This window comes from Marmota flaviventris, chromosome 8 (assembly GCF_047511675.1).
Source record: "Marmota flaviventris isolate mMarFla1 chromosome 8, mMarFla1.hap1, whole genome shotgun sequence".
Taxonomy (NCBI): domain Eukaryota; kingdom Metazoa; phylum Chordata; class Mammalia; order Rodentia; family Sciuridae; genus Marmota; species Marmota flaviventris.
This window is the reverse complement of record NC_092505.1, coordinates 58,867,128-58,884,886: the sequence shown is the minus strand read 5'-3', so window position 1 is coordinate 58,884,886 and position 17,759 is coordinate 58,867,128. Positions and strand designations below refer to the sequence as shown.

The 17,759-nt window shown below is 34.1% G+C and overlaps 1 protein-coding gene across 2 annotated transcripts in view; it reads right to left on the bottom strand.

The window, feature by feature from the left end:
- Window positions 1–17,759, bottom strand: part of Gsk3b (glycogen synthase kinase 3 beta) — a 164,844-nt gene that overhangs the window by 89,990 nt on the left and 57,095 nt on the right. For both annotated transcript variants that reach the window (XM_027935936.2, XM_027935937.2), the window contains exon 2: window positions 7,522–7,715. In XM_027935936.2, coding sequence (XP_027791737.1) covers window positions 7,522–7,715 — 194 coding nt within the window. The remainder of the gene's footprint in view (window positions 1–7,521; window positions 7,716–17,759) is intronic.

The window sequence follows — 17,759 nt, the reverse complement described above, 5'->3', positions numbered from 1 at the left end:
CCATCTCTGGGGTTGGAGACTCATGGCCCAAACCTCCTCAAGGCCCACCTCTCAATACTGTTACAGTGAAGTGTCACCAGGAATTTTGGAGAGACATACACAATCAAACCACAGCATCTGATAAACATGAACCCAAGTAGTCTATCTCCACTAGATGTGCCCTCTGTGAGGGGAGTCCTTCTGACTGAACTGAAGGACATTAGATTTGGAACTCAGATCTCTATGAAAACAGAAAGATCTTCGGTAAACAAAATTCATTACATATATAAAAGCTAGTGTTACTTTTGCTTTCTACTGTATATAATAGAATAATGCAGAAAAAAACATTTTTTTAATTCTATGGTACTGAACAAGTTATGTGTACACATGTAACATTGTGACATCAGTATCTGAATAAGTAGGGATGGAGAGGCACAGCAGCAGCATTCTCTATACTACTGAAGTTACCCTGCTATAGATTTGCATCAGGATGGTAATCCTTTCTCACATTAAATGGGAACCACAAAGAAATATCTACAGGACATAACCAAAAGGAGAGGTAAGGGACTTAATATTCTTCATTTAAAAAAAAAAAAAATCAACCAAATAGGAGAGGTAATTACATCATAATAATGACATTTCTGGAAGGGGGGAAAAAGGCCTTATTCCTAGGTATGCAATTATAGCCTATACATATCTTCTGGGGGAAATAATTTAATCCATAGTACTCTCTAGTCATATCTTTCTTAGAGTTTTTATCAGTGGGGGTTGAATTTTGTCATATGATTTTTCTATATCAATCCGTACAATCACTATGACTTCCTTGGCTTGCAAATAAAAAACTTCAGGCCCTGAAGACAGAACTTTAGGCCTTAAAGACCGGGTATATAAACTTGAACATTCAGAATGTAATAAAAAATAAATAAATAAAAGACCACGATCAGAATATACAGGAACTCTGGGACAACATCAAGAGAACAATCCTGAGTCTAGTTGGCATAAAAGAGAACAAAAAGATATAGGCTAAAAGCATTAAGAACATTTTCACTGAAATAATAAACAGAAAACTTTCCCCATATCAGACAGACATCCACATGGAGGAAGGATGTAGGCCCTCACACTGACAAGATTGCAACAGAATCTCTCTCCAAGACACATCATAATCAAAACGCCTAACCTAGAAAATAAGGAAAGAATAGTAAATATTCTGAAAGAAAAACATCAGATCACATTTAGAGGCAAGCTAGTAAGACTCACTTCATACTTCTGGAATGAGATAGTCCAAGCTCTAAAAAAAAATAATTGCTGGCTATGATGGCTATACCCAACAAAGCTTTCTTTCACATTCAGTAGGGAAGTCAAAGCTTTCCATGACAAGATAAACTAAAAGAATTCATGACCAGCAAGCTAGCACTACAAAGAATATTCAAAGATAAACTAACTGCACATAGAAGAACAGAAAACAAATCCCAAAGCTCTCAAATAGATGAAGAGGAATAAAAATATAATCAACTAAATGAGATTCAAGACAATATAATAATAAAAAATGGCAGGATACCATAATACATATCCATAATAACACTGAATATAAATGGTCTCACTTCCCCAATTAAAAGTCAGAGATTAGCAGAATGGATCAAAAAACAAGATCTAACTATATGCTGTTTCCAAGAGACTTATAGTTAAAGATACTCACCGGCTGAAGGTAAAAGAATAGAAAGAAATAGTTTATGCAAATGGAGTCCAAAAACAAACAGAAGTAGCTATTCTCATAGCTGACAAAGCAAATTTCAAGCAAAAATTTAACAGAATTAACAAAGGCCACTACATCTTGGTAAAGGGAACAACAGCAAATATATATCCCACAGATGTCGGTATACCCAATTACATTTTTAAAGCAAAATATTCCATGACATTAAATCTCAGACACCAATACAATAATACTGGGTGATTTCAACATACCCTTATCATTAATAGACAGGCCATCAAAACATAAAATCAAAGATACTTCCAACCTAAATAATATTATAAATCAAACTGACCTAAAAAACATCTACATTATATTTCACCCCAAACCAGCTGAATTTACCTTCTTCTCAGCAGCTCATAGAACCTTTTCAAAACTGACCACATTCTAGGTCAAAATGTAAGTCTTAGCAAATATTAAAAAAAAAAAACTGATTTAGTACCATGCATCCTATCAGATCATAATGGAATAAAAATAGAAATAAACAGCAAGAAACATAATAGAAACTACAGAAACACATGGAGATTGAACAATGCTCTTTTAAATAAAGACTGGATCATAGAAGAAATCAAGAAATTCTTAGAAACAAACAATGACAGAAATACAACATACGAAAATCTCTGGGACAGTATGAAAGCAATTCTAGGGGGAAAATTTATAACATTCAGTGCCTAAACTAAAAAAAAGTATAAAGTGATTCCCCAAAACATAAAATAAGCTTATGCTCCACCTCAAGGCCTTAAAGAAGGAATAGCAAACTAATTCCAAAATCAGTATAAGACAGAAATAATAAAGATCAAAACCAAAATTAATGAAAGAGAATAAAAATTACAATACACAGGGATCAACACCAAAAAGGACTGGTTCTGTGAAAAGATAAATATGATTGATAAACCCTCAGCCCAAAATAAGCAAAAAAAAGAAAACTCAAATCAACAAAATTAGAGATGAAAAAGGAGATGTCACCACAGAGATTTCTTTGGTCTAAATGATCATTAAGGAACTAATTTGAAAATCTGTACTCCAATAAATTGGAAAACCTTGATGTTTACAAAATTTCTAAACACATATGACTTGCCCAAATTGAACCAAGAAGACAGAGAAAATCTTAACACACCAATAACAAGTAATGAAATCGAAACAGGAATTAAAATCTTTTCCCAAAAAAATGGACCAGATGGATTCTTAGTCAGGTTCTGCCAGACCTTTTAAGAAGTACTAAGTCTTTCTCAAATTATTTTACGAATGAGAAAGGCAGTATACACTCCCAAATTTATTCTATGAAGTCAGTGTAACCCTGATACCAAAACCAAAGGCATATCAAGGAAAGAAAACTACAGACCAATATCCCTGATGAACATAGGGATACATCCCTGATGTAAAGATCATTAATAGAAGGTTAATAAACTGCATTCAAAAAACACATAAAGGAGGATGATATGGGGTTGGGGTTAGGGTTGTGGCTCAGTGGCACAGTGCTTGCCTACCATGTGTGAGGCACTGGATTCAATTCTTGGCACCATATATAAATAAATAAAGATCCATTGATAGCTTAAAAAAAAGAGGATAATTCCTCTTTTTTTATTAAATGGATTTCATCCAAAGGATTCAAGGTTGGTTCAACATATGCAAATCAACAAATGTAATTACCACTTCACAGAATTAAGGATAAGAATTATATGATCATCTGAATAGGCCTTTGATACACTTCAATACCCATTCATGTTAAAAACACCAGAGAAACTAAGGGTTAAAGAATCTTACTTCAATATTATAATGGCTATACATGATGATCCCAAAGAAAACAACGTAACTGAAAGCAATTCCTCTAAAATCAGGAACAAGGCAAAGATCTCTACTCTCTCACTACTTTTATTCAATATAATTCTCAAAACTCTAGCCAGAGCAATCAAGAAAGAGAAGGAAGAAAAAGGAATACAAATAGGAAAAGAAGAAGTCAAACTGTCCATTTGCTGATGACATGATCCTCTGATTAGAAAACCCAAACAACTCCACCAGAAGACTTCTAGAGTAGATAAGTGAATTTGGCAAAGTAGCAGTATACAAGGTCACTCATAAATCAGTAGCTTTCCTATACTCCAAAAGTGATTCAGCTGAACAATGAAAACAATGCCATTCACAATAACCTTTAAAAAAACAAAACCCTAGGACTGGGGTTGTAGCTCAGTGGCAGAGTGCTTGCCTTGCATATCTGAGGCACTGGGTTTGATTCTCAGCACCACATAAAAAATAAATAGAATAAAGGTATTGTGTCCATGTGCAACTAAAGAAATAAAAATTTAAAACACACACACACACATACACACACACAAAATCCTTGGAAATTAATCTAACCAAGGAGGTAAAATATTTCTACACTGAAAATTATAGAACACTAAAGAAAGAAACTGAAGAAGACCTTAGATGATAGAAAGACCTCTCATGCTCTTGGATAGGCAGAACTAATATTCTCAGAATGGCCATATTACCCAAAGTAATATGGAATGAAAGTAAAAATCAATAGCAATCCCCATCAAAATACCAATTACATGCCTCATAGAACTAGGAAAAATAGGGTCCTAAATACATTTGGAAGAATAAAAGACTTGGAATAGCATATGCAGAAAGTATCCATCAAAAATATTTAAAGGAGCACAAGAAAGATCAGTAGAGGAGAGAATGGAGGAGGAGAGGGAAAGACAAAGTTAATAGGGATTGAAATCAAATTCCTTGCATGTATGATTTTTGTCAAAATGAATCCAACCACTATGTATAACTAGAATGCTTTCATAAAAGACAAGAATTGTATTCTAATAAAGCATACATACACATTTTTTGATATGAGGAAAAAAATCCAATAGCTAAAGAATAAGGTAACCATTAGAGGACAAGATAAAGCCAATATCTATCTTTATTTATGGAGAGGTAGGGAGGTGTGGTTTAATATTATCAAAGAAACAGGAATGCTGTGTGGGAATCTGATGCTCTGATACAGAATAGTTTAATGCTGTGTGTGAGAGAGAAGGGGGAAGAAATTTAATTCAGTGATAAAATGTAGTAAGGCTCTGGAATCAGACTATATGGAAACACTGTCATGAAAACATGAATTTAGGTTTCTTTTTTTAATATATATATATATTTTAGAAGTAGTTGGACACAATACCTTTATTTTATTTATTTATTTTTATGTGGTGCTGAGGATTGAACTCAGAGCCTCACACGTGCTAGACGAGCACTGTACCGCTGAGCCACAATCCCCGCTGTGTATTTAGGTTTCTTTACCCAAATAATAACAGTACAAACTCACATTACTAATGATAAGTTTTAAATAAAACTACTTATGGAAAACAAAAAATATATAATAAAAATTTGCAGGTATTTACTACCATCATTAATACTATTCCAAAAAAATAATCTGAATGTGTGGGAATCCAGGAGACAAACCTAATAAATATGGAAACACTGTCATGAAAACATGGAAGTTCTTCATTTGTGGAGGATAAGAGCTAAAAGAATTTACAATAACAAGATCCACTTGGCTGGATAGAATTATCTGGAAAATTTTATAGAATAATAATCTGACCTGTGTCTTTATATATGCACAGCTTTTAGATAGGAGAATGAGAATGACAGTAATGAAGCTGCCATGGTTTGGTGAAGTATGGTGGGAGGCACTTGTGGTTCCAGCTACTCAGAAGGCTGAAGAAGGAGAATCTGCAAAGAGAACCTGGGCAACAAAGTGAGACCCTAAAAAAGAAAGAAAAACAATGGAAAGGAAGCAGGGAGGAAGAAAGAGTAGTGAAGGAAGAAGGGAGGGAGGGAAAGGAAGAGGGAATAGAGAAAGGAAAAGGGAAAGAAAGGAGGGAGAGAAAAAAAGAAAAAGAAAAGAAAGGAAGCTGCCATCGTTTGATCATGGTTTAACTGTAAACCCCTGGATTCATGTGCTGGGAGCTCAGTCTTCAGTATGATGGTGTTGGGAGGAGTAGGGGAGAAGTAAGGCATAGTGGGAATTAATTAGGTTCACCCTTTGAAAGGAACTGATTAAATTCTGTGGGATCCTGGCGAGTTCTAGTTAGAGGGTTTTTATAAAAGAAAAGATCTAACCCCCAAGTTGCTCTCTGGCTTCCTATGTCACCATGTGACCTCTCTTTATTATACATACTCTGGAAATGATGTCATCTAGCACAAAGTGATGCAGCCAAGGGGACCTTCACCAAAGCCACCACCATGCTGTTCAGATTTTTTCAATCTCCATAATGGTGAACTAAATAAATCTATTTCTGTCTTAGTTCCTCAATCTCAGGGCTTTTATTTAGCAGTGGAAAACAAACTAATACAGAAGCTGAATGAAAGCTGAGAAGCCAGAAAGACCAACACATTTCAGGATAGTGATATCAAAGTATGGAAATCTGAGTATCATAAGGAAAGGCAAGACTATGTTTTGTCTTCTGAGTGTACAAATGAAATAGGTAAGTTTTATTTTTTAGACTGTTAAGAACCAATGAAGGAGGCATAACATGACCAAGCAGAATATCAGGAGTATTCTAGTTTTGGTATGTAGAAAGATTAGAAGGGAAAATACCAGAATAGAATCTTACTAGTCATTAAGACAAATAATGAAAGACTGACTAGAATAGTACTGATGGAGAAAAAAAAGAAGAAGAAGAAATATATTGACAAGAGAATGGGAACGGGGGTAGGAAAATTGACCAAGTCTGACAATGACTGGGTATTAGTAGGAAAGTAAATGACAGGTGAGTGATGAAACCATTAGAAGGAAAGAGCAAATCCAAAGGTCTGGAAACCAAGATGAAGGCTTTCTACTAGGTCATAAAAGCTGTCAGTCAGAGTTAGATTGCCAATTTGAAATAATAGTAAAACATTCTAACAGCCAGTTAGCAACAGAGACTAGTGCTTGGGAGAAGTGAGAACCGGAAACAAAAAAACTTTAGAATTATCAAAAAGCAAAACAAAACTCATTAGAATGTTCTAGACATTCCAGAACAAAATGACACTAGACTGTACTATTTCAGAACAGTGGTCACTTCTTATTTATTTTTATGACCCTTAATGATTAGCACAGTTCTGAATACATGGGAAGCTCTTAGTAAAATATTGCAAAGTGGGAAGAACAGAGAAAAGAAAAAGGATGCACAGCTCATTAATGGCAGGATCTTATTTGGAGCTCAGGTCTCCTGATCCTTTCCACTATACCACAACACAGAAATGACTTACAAGCTTCCATGCACAGGATTTGGTTTAAGAAACAAAAATAAAGGACAAGAACTGAACTTTGGGGATTTCTGGTTTATAAGGTCAGAAGGAAAAAGAAACGAAAAGACAGCAAAGACAGACAAGAGTTATTGGGGAAATGTAATGGTGTTTCACCATAGATTAAAGGATATTTTTCCTTTAATATAAGGAAAGGAATGCACAGTCAGCTGTATCAAATGCACATATGCCACAGCCAGTGTTTCTCGGATGCTTTAAACCAATGAAGCACAATGCAGGGAAAGGTCACTTTTTTGAAGTTCAAAGTGACCTTTGAACTAAGCAATTTCCCTTTCACAGGATTTTCTATATATAATGTTCTTCATAGCAGTGGTTACAAAAGAATTAATCTTCAATAAAGTTTATTTCTATTAAAATACATAACTAGAAATAAGTTACTATATTCGTTGAGTTGAACAAAAATTAACAGAACAAATGAAATTTGAAGCAAAAGGTACATCTAACCAATAATCATATAATGTATTAAGACAGCAACAAAGTATATGAAATATCAGAGGTATTACCTTAAATCTCTTGTCCTGCAATACTTTTTTGATGGCAACCAGTTCTCCTGAATCACAAAGTTTGGCTTGATATACCACACCAAATGACCCATTTCCGATCACTTTAGTGTCTGTATAGCTGACTTCTTGTGGCCTGTCTGGACCCTGCCCGGGAGTTGCCACCACTGTGGTCACCTTGCTGCCATCCTTGTCTCCTAAAGGAAGAAAGGGATTTTAAAAAAAATGAGAACTGTACAGAATTATACTGAAAAAACTGCCCAAATACACAAAATAAACTATATTCTTTACTACAAATTATTTTTAAATGTTCACCTTAGTTTATCACATAAAATTATTTTTTTCAATTATAAGCAATATTTTTCATTCAGTCACTCTATAGACCAGGCTCCATGCTAAGTTTATACACATGACATCTTTTACTGAAAACAAAAATTATGAAGTAGATATACTTCATATATCTAAGTAATGGAAAGAATGTTAAAGATGCCCAGGGTCAAATAGCAAATGGTAGGCTCACAGGGGTCTCCTTATTTTACTTGAAAATATGTGCAACTGAAAGTGCCTACACTATATTCAGACTACTCTCCCTTTAGGAAGGTAAGGTTTTCAATTTTTGTTTCTCTGTATTTGTTGTTTTAAAAATTAATATAATACTTCTCAGAATATGGTCAGATGGGAAAAAGAATGTTAACTGGGTGCTAATGGATATAAAGCCTAAAAGCAAAATCAAACAGGTTCTAAACTGAGCCCCATTTATAACCGTTCACTGGCTCTAGCTCTGTTTACTATCTTCTTACCTTGTTTGCCTTCCTTCATACCTAGCAGTAATCCAAAGGCTCTCTTCATGTTTAAGAGCCACCTCCTACTTGACTAGGTATAGTTCATATCATCTTGTTCTCTGAATTCTTCAACTGTTCTGAACTGTACTACAGTACCTAGCATTTAAAGAGCTTTAAGTTGTTCATTTCGTGATTTCAGAATACATACCAGTTCTAGTTCTAGGGACTAGAATTATCTTAAAATAGCAATATGTCTCCTGCTTCTTCTCTCCTCTCTGTAAAATCTAAACTCAGTTCTCAGTACAGTATAAATCCTTTAGACCTAGTGACTGAACTGCATTTTTTTTCTGTCACTCTTCCATTATATCAATTTTATTTTCAAAATGATAACTGAATAATGTACACTAACCTAATGAAAGAAAAAGTAATATAATACTTATAAAGCACTTTCCCTACCAAAACCAAATTACTGGTTAAATGAAGATACAAAATGTTGTGGCACACTATAATCAGTATTGATATCCATTTAAATTTGAGGAAGTGTTTATCTAAACAAAAGCAATTAATGGGGCTGGGGATGTGGCTCAAGCGGTAGTGCGCTCGCCTGGCATGCATGCGGCCCAGGTTCGATCCTCAGCACCACATACAAACAAAGATGTTGTGTCCGCCGAGAACTAAAATAAATAAATATTTAAAAAAAAAAAAAAAAGCAATTAAGCAATGTGAGATCGATTTTTTCTTGCTTAAAGATGCTTCATTTCAGACACAAAAGCAATGCGTGAAAGTAATGAGTGACTTCTACATTAGATAACCAAGTGATTTATAGGTAGTTTATATTATAACATGGTCAGCTGTCTTGGGCATTTTTGTCTTTAGTTCCTAAGTAAAACACCCCAAAAGGTATGATTTAATTAGCACAAATCTAATACCACTTGTGGAAGTGACTCAAATCTTGTCAGCACCACTTTTATTTACAACACTATTACATGTGTTTTGAATGCATACAAATCACGGTGCAAGTACAAACAGCAGTTCTCAAAGTTTTCAAATTCTCCCTTCAAGTCTGAATCCTAGAAACCTTTGCTAAAAACCTAGTTTAATCTAACTGAGCTCTAAATTATCATTTTCTATCCCCCCAAACTTTCCTTTATTCATCTTAATTACAACTTTGCAGGTTAGCTATAAATCCTACTAAAAGTCATTTTCTTCCTCATTTAAAAAATAAACCTTTCTCTTCCTGTACTTTTAGCATTTCTGAAGACAAACTCAGTCTTTTGATCTTGAATACAAAATGAAGACATCCAGAAAGATTAGATCCAAAAATTTTAAAATCCAAAATATTAAGTACATTTTTTGGGGCGGGGGGGGGGGGGGCAGGGATTGAATCCAGGGGCATTCAACCACTGAGTCACATCCTCAGCCCTATTTTGTATTTTATTTAGAGACAGGGTTTCACTGAGTTGCTCAGCACCTAGCATCTGCTGAAGCTGGCTTTTGAACTCATGACCCTCCTGTCTCAGCCTCCTGAGCTGCTGAGATTATAGGCATGCACCACCATGCAGGCTTAAATACATTCTTAAATTCCAATTGTCCCAAAGAAGGAAAAAAGCAGCAATGATTTCATACAATCTGACACTTCCCTGTTTCATCCAAGTTAAATGCACAGCACCAAAAAAGAGTTGACAACTTTGAAGTAATATCTCACAAGTCTAACAAAACAAATCATTATCTTAATTAAGGTAAAAGATTTTAAGACTAGCCACTATACTCCACAATTTTAATGGAAAAGAAAAACTGTCCACAATACAACAAAAAATTATGCTTTTCTTCTCTATGATGATATTTCAGTAAAGAAGACAGGAACCACAGCTTTGTATTTGAACCAGTAAGAAAACTGATACAATATAAGCATTTGTAATGGCTTTTCCCACTTGAGCCTTCCTATTGTACTTATAAAAATACCTTTACATATCAGAGTTTGAGAACAGCCATAAAAGATAAACATCACAACCCTGGAATTTAATATCTCTTCATTCCAACTTTTACTAAGCCCGGGAAGGTATATCCAATCATCATGATTTCAAACACCAAAAAGTACAAATAAAATAATTCTTCTAAAATATTAAAAGTAGACTGGAAAAATAAAATGTTTTACCTACACTGAACTCAAAGAGGTTATTCAGGCTTCTTAATTTTACATTTATTTATTTGGGGGGATATATCCGAGATTGAACCCAGGAGCATTTAATCACTGAGCCACATCCCCAGCCCATTTTTTAAATATTTTATTTAGAAATAGGGTCTCACTGATTTCTAAGTGCCTCGCTAAATTGCTGAGGTTGGCTTTGAACTCACCATCTCCTGCGTCAGCTATCCAAATTTCTGGGATTACAGATGTGCACCACCACAACCAGAAGGCTTCTTAACTTTAAACTGAGCCCTGATGTTGACAAGAACCAGTCCTTTCACTCTCTTATACATCTAGATACTTAGTACTTACTATCTTAGTAGGAATTAAAATATTTACTGGGTTTTCTCTCAAATGATTAGAGAAAACTATAGAGAACACTTATAGGATATACCTTACTAATATTAAGTGTCTCGCAGTACTAATGGTAAGGTTTTAGTAAAACAACAAATCTATATAATGATTTGTAAATATTAACTACTATCATTAACTACTATTCAAAAAAAACCTGAATGTGTGGGTATCCAGGAGACGAGCATAATGAATATAGAGACAATGTCATAAAAACATGGAATTACTTAGTTTGTGGACAATAAGAGCTAAAAGAATTTAGAATAACAGGATATACTTGGCTGGACATAATTATCTGGAAAATTTTATAGAATAATAACCTTACCTGTATCCTTAATACATGCACATCATTTACATAGGAGAATGAGAATGATAGTAATGAAGCTGCTCTAATTAAGGGAGGGTAGTTAAAAAAAAAAAAAAAAAAAGGCCTTCAAAAAATGCCACTGTCTTTCAGATACAATAGCAGAGCAGTGAGTTGGCTCCAGGCCCTCTGGTCAGAGGACTCCTGGGATACTCAATTACAATTAGAATCCCTGCTTCTGATATAAATTTCCTGTTTGAATTCTAACACAGAATTATAGCCTCTGCTTTTCATCAAAATAGAGAATCTTAAAGATATAAACCACAATGGAACTCCTCATGAACAATGGAAAGATGGTGTGCAATAAAACAACCTTTTAAAGGACAGAATATCTGGAATACAAGTTTTACAAAAGCCTTAGCAAGTTTAGGCTTATTCCAAAATGATCTGTGCAGCCTAGTTACCAATCTCTTAAACATAGGATTGTACCTGTGAAATATCTCCTGGTTTTTTTTTTTTTTAAGTCTTTTGAAGTCACTCTTCAGATCAATCCACCTTATAATAAACAAATGTAAACATTGTGACATGGATCACAAACATGTGGAGTGAACATCCAAAAATCAAAAGGCCATTTCAAGGATATGTGAGTATTTAGAATGGGGTCTAGCACTGACATTCTAAATTTTATATAAATGATAAATCTCAAAGTTGAATGTAACCTTGCTCTTTTAACAAAACTCTTAATCTGGTGTTTCTTTTCTTACAGAGGCTATCTCTCAAGATTCAGAGCTGAGAAAAAGCAACAACTGCAGCGCGCTAACCAAAAGACATTCAGGGAATATTAATAAGCCATACTACTGAAACAAATTGAGCAAAGTCATGATGTGGCCCAAGATCTACTCCAGTGACTGTGTTATAGGGATCTGAGTCTGCAATGACAACCTCTATAAAATCTTCCTTTACCTCAAAAATCTCTTGTGCACAAAACACAGAGTTAAAAGAAAAAAAAAAAAAATATATATATATATATATATATATATATATATATATATGGAAAAACTTAACCAAGAAGGTGAAAGGCCTACAGTGAAAACTGTAGAACACTGAAGAAAGAAATAGAAGAAGACCTCCCATGCTGTTGGGCATGCAGAATTAGTATTATCAAACACAATTTGTAAGTTCAATGCAATCCCCATCAAAATACTAATGATATTTCTTACATAACTAGAAAAACCAGTCCTAAAATTCACATGGAAAAATAAAAGAGCCAAAACAATACTGAGCAATAAGAGTGCTGATGACAACACAACACCTGATCTCAAATTATGCTACAGAGCTAGAGTAACAAAACTAGCATAAAAACAGATATTAAGATCAAAAGAAAAGAGTAAGTTACAGAGACAAAATCCATATAGATATAGTCACCTGATTTGACAAAGGTACCAAAAATTAATATTGGAGAACAGATAGCCTCTTTAACAAATGGTACAGGAAAAACTGGATCTCCATATGTAGAAGAATGAAATTAGATTCCTCTTTCACCTTGCACAAAATCAACTCAAAAGTGGATAAAAGACTTAGGAATTAGGGTAGAAACACTGCCACTGCTAGAAGAAAACATAGGGCCAACACTATATCATATAAGTGCAGGCACTGACTTACTTAATAAGACTCCTACAGCTCAAGAAATAAAACAATGAATCAATAAGAGGGTTAGCTTCAAATCAAAAAACTTCTTCTGTACAGCAAAGGTATGAGAGCACAGAGAGGAAGCCTGCAGAATGGAAGAAAATTTTTGCCAGATACTCTTCCAGCAAGAGATTGATACCCAGAATATATATAAAAAAATCTTCAAAAATTTAACACCAAAAAAACCCCCACCAAATAACCCAATCAATAAATGAGCAAAAGAAAGAACTAAAAAGACATTTTTCAAAAGAAAAATATGTAAATGGCAAAAAGTATATAAATAAGTGTTCAACATCCTTAGCAATCAGGGAAATGAAAGTCAAAACTACACTGAGATTTTATTTCACACCAGTTGTAATACCAATTACCTAGACTACATACTACAAAAAACACTAGCAAAGATGTGGAAAAACAGGTGCGCTCATGCATTGTCGCTGGAACTGCAAATTAGTACAGCCATGTTGGAATACAATTTGGAGATTCCTCAAAAGACTAGGAATGGACCCGCACCATATGACACAGCTATCCACTCCTTGGTATTTATCCAAAAGAACTAAAATCAGCTTATCCTAGTATATACCAAGGTTTATAGCAGCACAATTGCTAATAGTCAAGTAGATGAATGGATAAGAAAAAGTGTTTTATATTCACAATGAAGTTTTACTCAGTTATAAAGAAGAATAATATTAAATCATTTGCTGACTAATGGATAGAAATGGAGAATATTATGCTATGTGAAAAAAGCCAGATTCACAGAGTCAAGGTTGAATTTTTCACTCATTATATGGAAACAAATTATGTTGCATGCATTCATGAATGTCAAAATAAACTACACAATTATGTAAAACCATAATGTACTAATAAAAACACAAATTTAAAACAAGTTTTTCAGAAGAAGAAACACTGGACACTGTTAATTTTTTTACGTTTTAAAAATCAAAGTTCAAACTCTTTATCCTAAGCAAATGGTTAAAGAACTTCTATTAAAACAAGATGTTCCCCCCAAAATAGAAAACTGCTAGAAACTTAAAATGGAACTGAGGCTCACAGAATCAGAATTAGACAATACTAAAATGAACTTATTCTAGTTATAAAATAACTATTTTATAGAATCTCCAGCCGAGAGCGCAATTGCTTGTGTACCTTGGAGCAAATGAAATGATAAAGAAACGAAATACCAACCAAGCAGGTAAATCAATTCAATCAATCCTAACAACAACATGATAAAAATTTCAAGGCAACTTCTATGTATCCTTTATGTGATTACTGGGGAAAATTAAAAAAAATTTACTAAATTTCCTTTGGGGGTTAAGAACAGTAAAGAAAAGGAGGGGCAGGGAAAACAAAATGAACAGATATCACACCGAGGCTAGCTTTTGGAGATGCTTATTTCCCTGTTGGATTGCAAGTTCAAAGCCAGTCTCAGCAATGGCAAGGCACTAAGCAACTCAGTGAGACCCTGTCTCTCAATAAAAAACAAAATAGAGCTGGAGATGTGGCTCAGTGGCTAAGTGCCCGAGTTCAATCCCTAGTACCAAAAAGAAAAAAGGAATTTACATTAAAATCTTTAAGTCCTAAATATGCTTATCTACTTAACAAACTTTGCAAATTACAGGATGACAGAAGGGAGAGAGCATAAAATTAAACATTTTTTAGAAGAAGTTTATATTGATTATCCAAAAACGAGTAAATGGTAAGTATTTAGACTAAACAAACAAGTAATTACTTTTAAAAACTACAATGACTCTAATGCAGTCAATGATCTCACTCCAGGGCAGCATCAATTTTGAGTAGCTACAAATCCAGAAGACAGACAGAAAACAGCTCTCACAAAGCTGCTTTATCTCACTCTAGTCCTTAATAAATTTAACATCGGAATCAATGTTCCACATATTTTCTACTGGACTAGGTCCGGTTTGGGTCCATCACATTTCCTCTTGATCATGAATACTGACTTATGACAACCCAAATCCCCCAGTGTAACAGCTCAGTCAATTCTCTACTTTTCCCTGAAATATGCACCTGATATCCATACCCTTTAATCCAACCCACTATTCCCTTAGCATGACATACAAATTATATACTTTCATACATGTTTTAAAGTGGGAATTAGCAAGCTAAAACTGCTGTTAAATTTCAAACAGTGGTGGGAAAGGAATGAAAACAGGATTTGTTTTTTCCCAAAAGAGTACTGCTTACTCCAAGTTGGTCCTGTGTGCTTTAACAATTACAAGTGAACAACTAATGTCTAATCCATGAAGGCAACAATCATGTTCATCACACATTTACTGGTGTGTCCCAATTTTATGCCTAGGCACATAGCAAGATGTAAAATAACTGTTCATCTGTTAAGTGAACAAATTTATACAGGCTTCCATTACACCTTAGAAACTATTTAAGATCTAAAAGTCACTGTAATAAGAACCTTTAAAATGACATAGGACCCTGTGAACACCATTTCAAAAGGATTAAGTCAGGAGATAATGCAAAGACAAAGTTTACCTATTTGTCAATTTTCCTTAAGAACAATCCTGATCACCACAAACAACATATTTATAAAGCACTTTATCATTTAGATAAAGTGCTTTATAAATATGTTACCTCATTTTATCCATACAAGAGAACTATGAGGGAGGAAAAAGCAATATAAAACCAAGGAAGAGAAAACTGATGCTCAAAAATTAAGTAAAACTGCTCAAGGTCACATTATAATAGTAAAAACTCAACTTGGGTCATCTAATTCTCCAGTTTAGAACATCTTCCAAAGCCTATAAAAATGGAAAAAAAAAAAAATGAAGACATTTATATTCCAAAATAAATCCAAAAAAAACCTACCTCAGTTCAAAAGAACCACACATTTTGAGTAAGAGTCCTCACACCTTTTAATATAAACTATAAGAATACCTTTTAAAATAAAAGGGTACATTTCTCCTGAGAGAAGATACATGGAGAGAAGATACATGGAAGACAAATGAACTAAAATAAGTAAAACGAGAATCAGAATTTCCCTAAGGAAAAATCAAATCAGGAAACTAAATCAAATCAGGGAACTGACAGCAAACTTTTTAGCAACTTGAACAGACCCATCAAAACACAAAGTAATAATCCATGGCTTCACAGCAGCTGCTACTTTTTATAGGAATAAAGGAAACATTTCCTGTCCTTTGTTTGGGCGGGTAGAGGAAGGCAGACAGGTAGCTAGTTTATTCTAAATATGAAACATAATGGGGATTGAAAAAGCAGGGAGGCATAATATCATTATATCACACAGTAGTTTTAGGCATGTCTTATTTCTTTAGCTAAAGAATATTAAATTTGATAAATTCAAAAAGTCTATCTGAAGACAGATACAGTGGGGCACAGCTGTAATCCCAGTGATTTGGGAGCAGGAGGATCACAAGTTCAAATTCAGCCTGGCCACCTTAGTGAGACCCTCAACAACCTAGTATCAAAATAAAAAATAAAAAAGACCCTATATCAGAATAAAAAATAAAAAGGACTGGGGATATAACTCAGTAGCAAAGCATCCTTAGATTCAATCCCCTCTCAAACAAAATAAATTATATTATTTGCTTAATAAATAATAATTTATTAGAGAAAAATAAACCATATACACATAAAGCTATTTAAATATTTTTGGTGTTTGCTGTCCAACATCATCAAAGATCAACTCTGAAACAAAAAAAAATAGCATTTTTACTATTTAATTGTTACAATGGAGATAGAAAACCTCCTAACAGCTCTACAAGGATCTCTTCAAATTAACTACGGAAAACAAAACAACCATGTAATAATTAAGAGTTCTGTCATTAATTCTGTTTCTCCAAGGGAAACCATTCGTTTTCAAACAGTGACTATTTTTTAGTTTACAACTAACTATAAGTAATGATGCTGTGTTTACAGTTTATATAACAAGGAATATGCCCAAGAGAAAAATATATTAAACAATATTGTCCCGTGTGATTATAATTATTTGGAATCAAATTCACATTGGCTTTTGCATTTTTCCCTATCTTACTCCCTCTGAAAACTGACTTAACAACCCCCAGCCCTCACCCCACAAAAACATACTTTAAACAACCTAGCAATGGCATCTAAATAGGGCAAATACAGGTCCACCTTTCTAGTAAGGAAGAATATTTTCAGAACTGAGTGAATTCACAAAGCAAAGCCACTTAGCCTTTTTTCCCACAAAGCTCTACTAGAAGAAACACTAAGTGATTGAGAGAAAGGGTGACACTGGGGACTGAAATGGAGTAAATTCAATTCCTTGCATGTATGATTTTGTCAAAATGAACCAAACTATTATGAATAACTACAATGCACTAATAAAAGCATAAAAAATAAACCTTAAAAAAAAAAAAAACACTAAGTGAGCTCTACTAAAGAAAGGCCATTGAGATGACGCATTCCTACACCTACAGTGGGTCTACAATAAGGACTTGGTTCCACTGCCACTGTCTAAAAGAGTATGCCTGATCCTCTTGTGGGTCATGGAAGAACACAGTAGGAACTCCACAACAGAGCAGAGCATCTCCCATTGCTTATTCATTACTTGCAATGTCAGAACCAAAGAAGAACGTAGGAAATCATTTTTTCTTCAAAACAGAACTTTCATCCTTGGGAAACACCTACATCCCTAACTTTGCCCTTTCCAGATTGTCTCTTTCATCTCCAATTAGATATTTCAAATGAAACTGAAATTAATGAGAAGTGAACAGCTTCTAATTAAGCAGACTATTTCTAAAATAGAAAATTAACATTTTACCATACTATATTTAGAAAACAATGATCATGAGTAAAAACAAAACATGTAACATGTTTGAATTTTGAAACAAAATCATCTAGGCTAAGAAAGTAAAATGAATTAGCATCACTATTCTTTAAAAGAGAACTATTTTTTTACTGAGAATTTCCTATGATACTC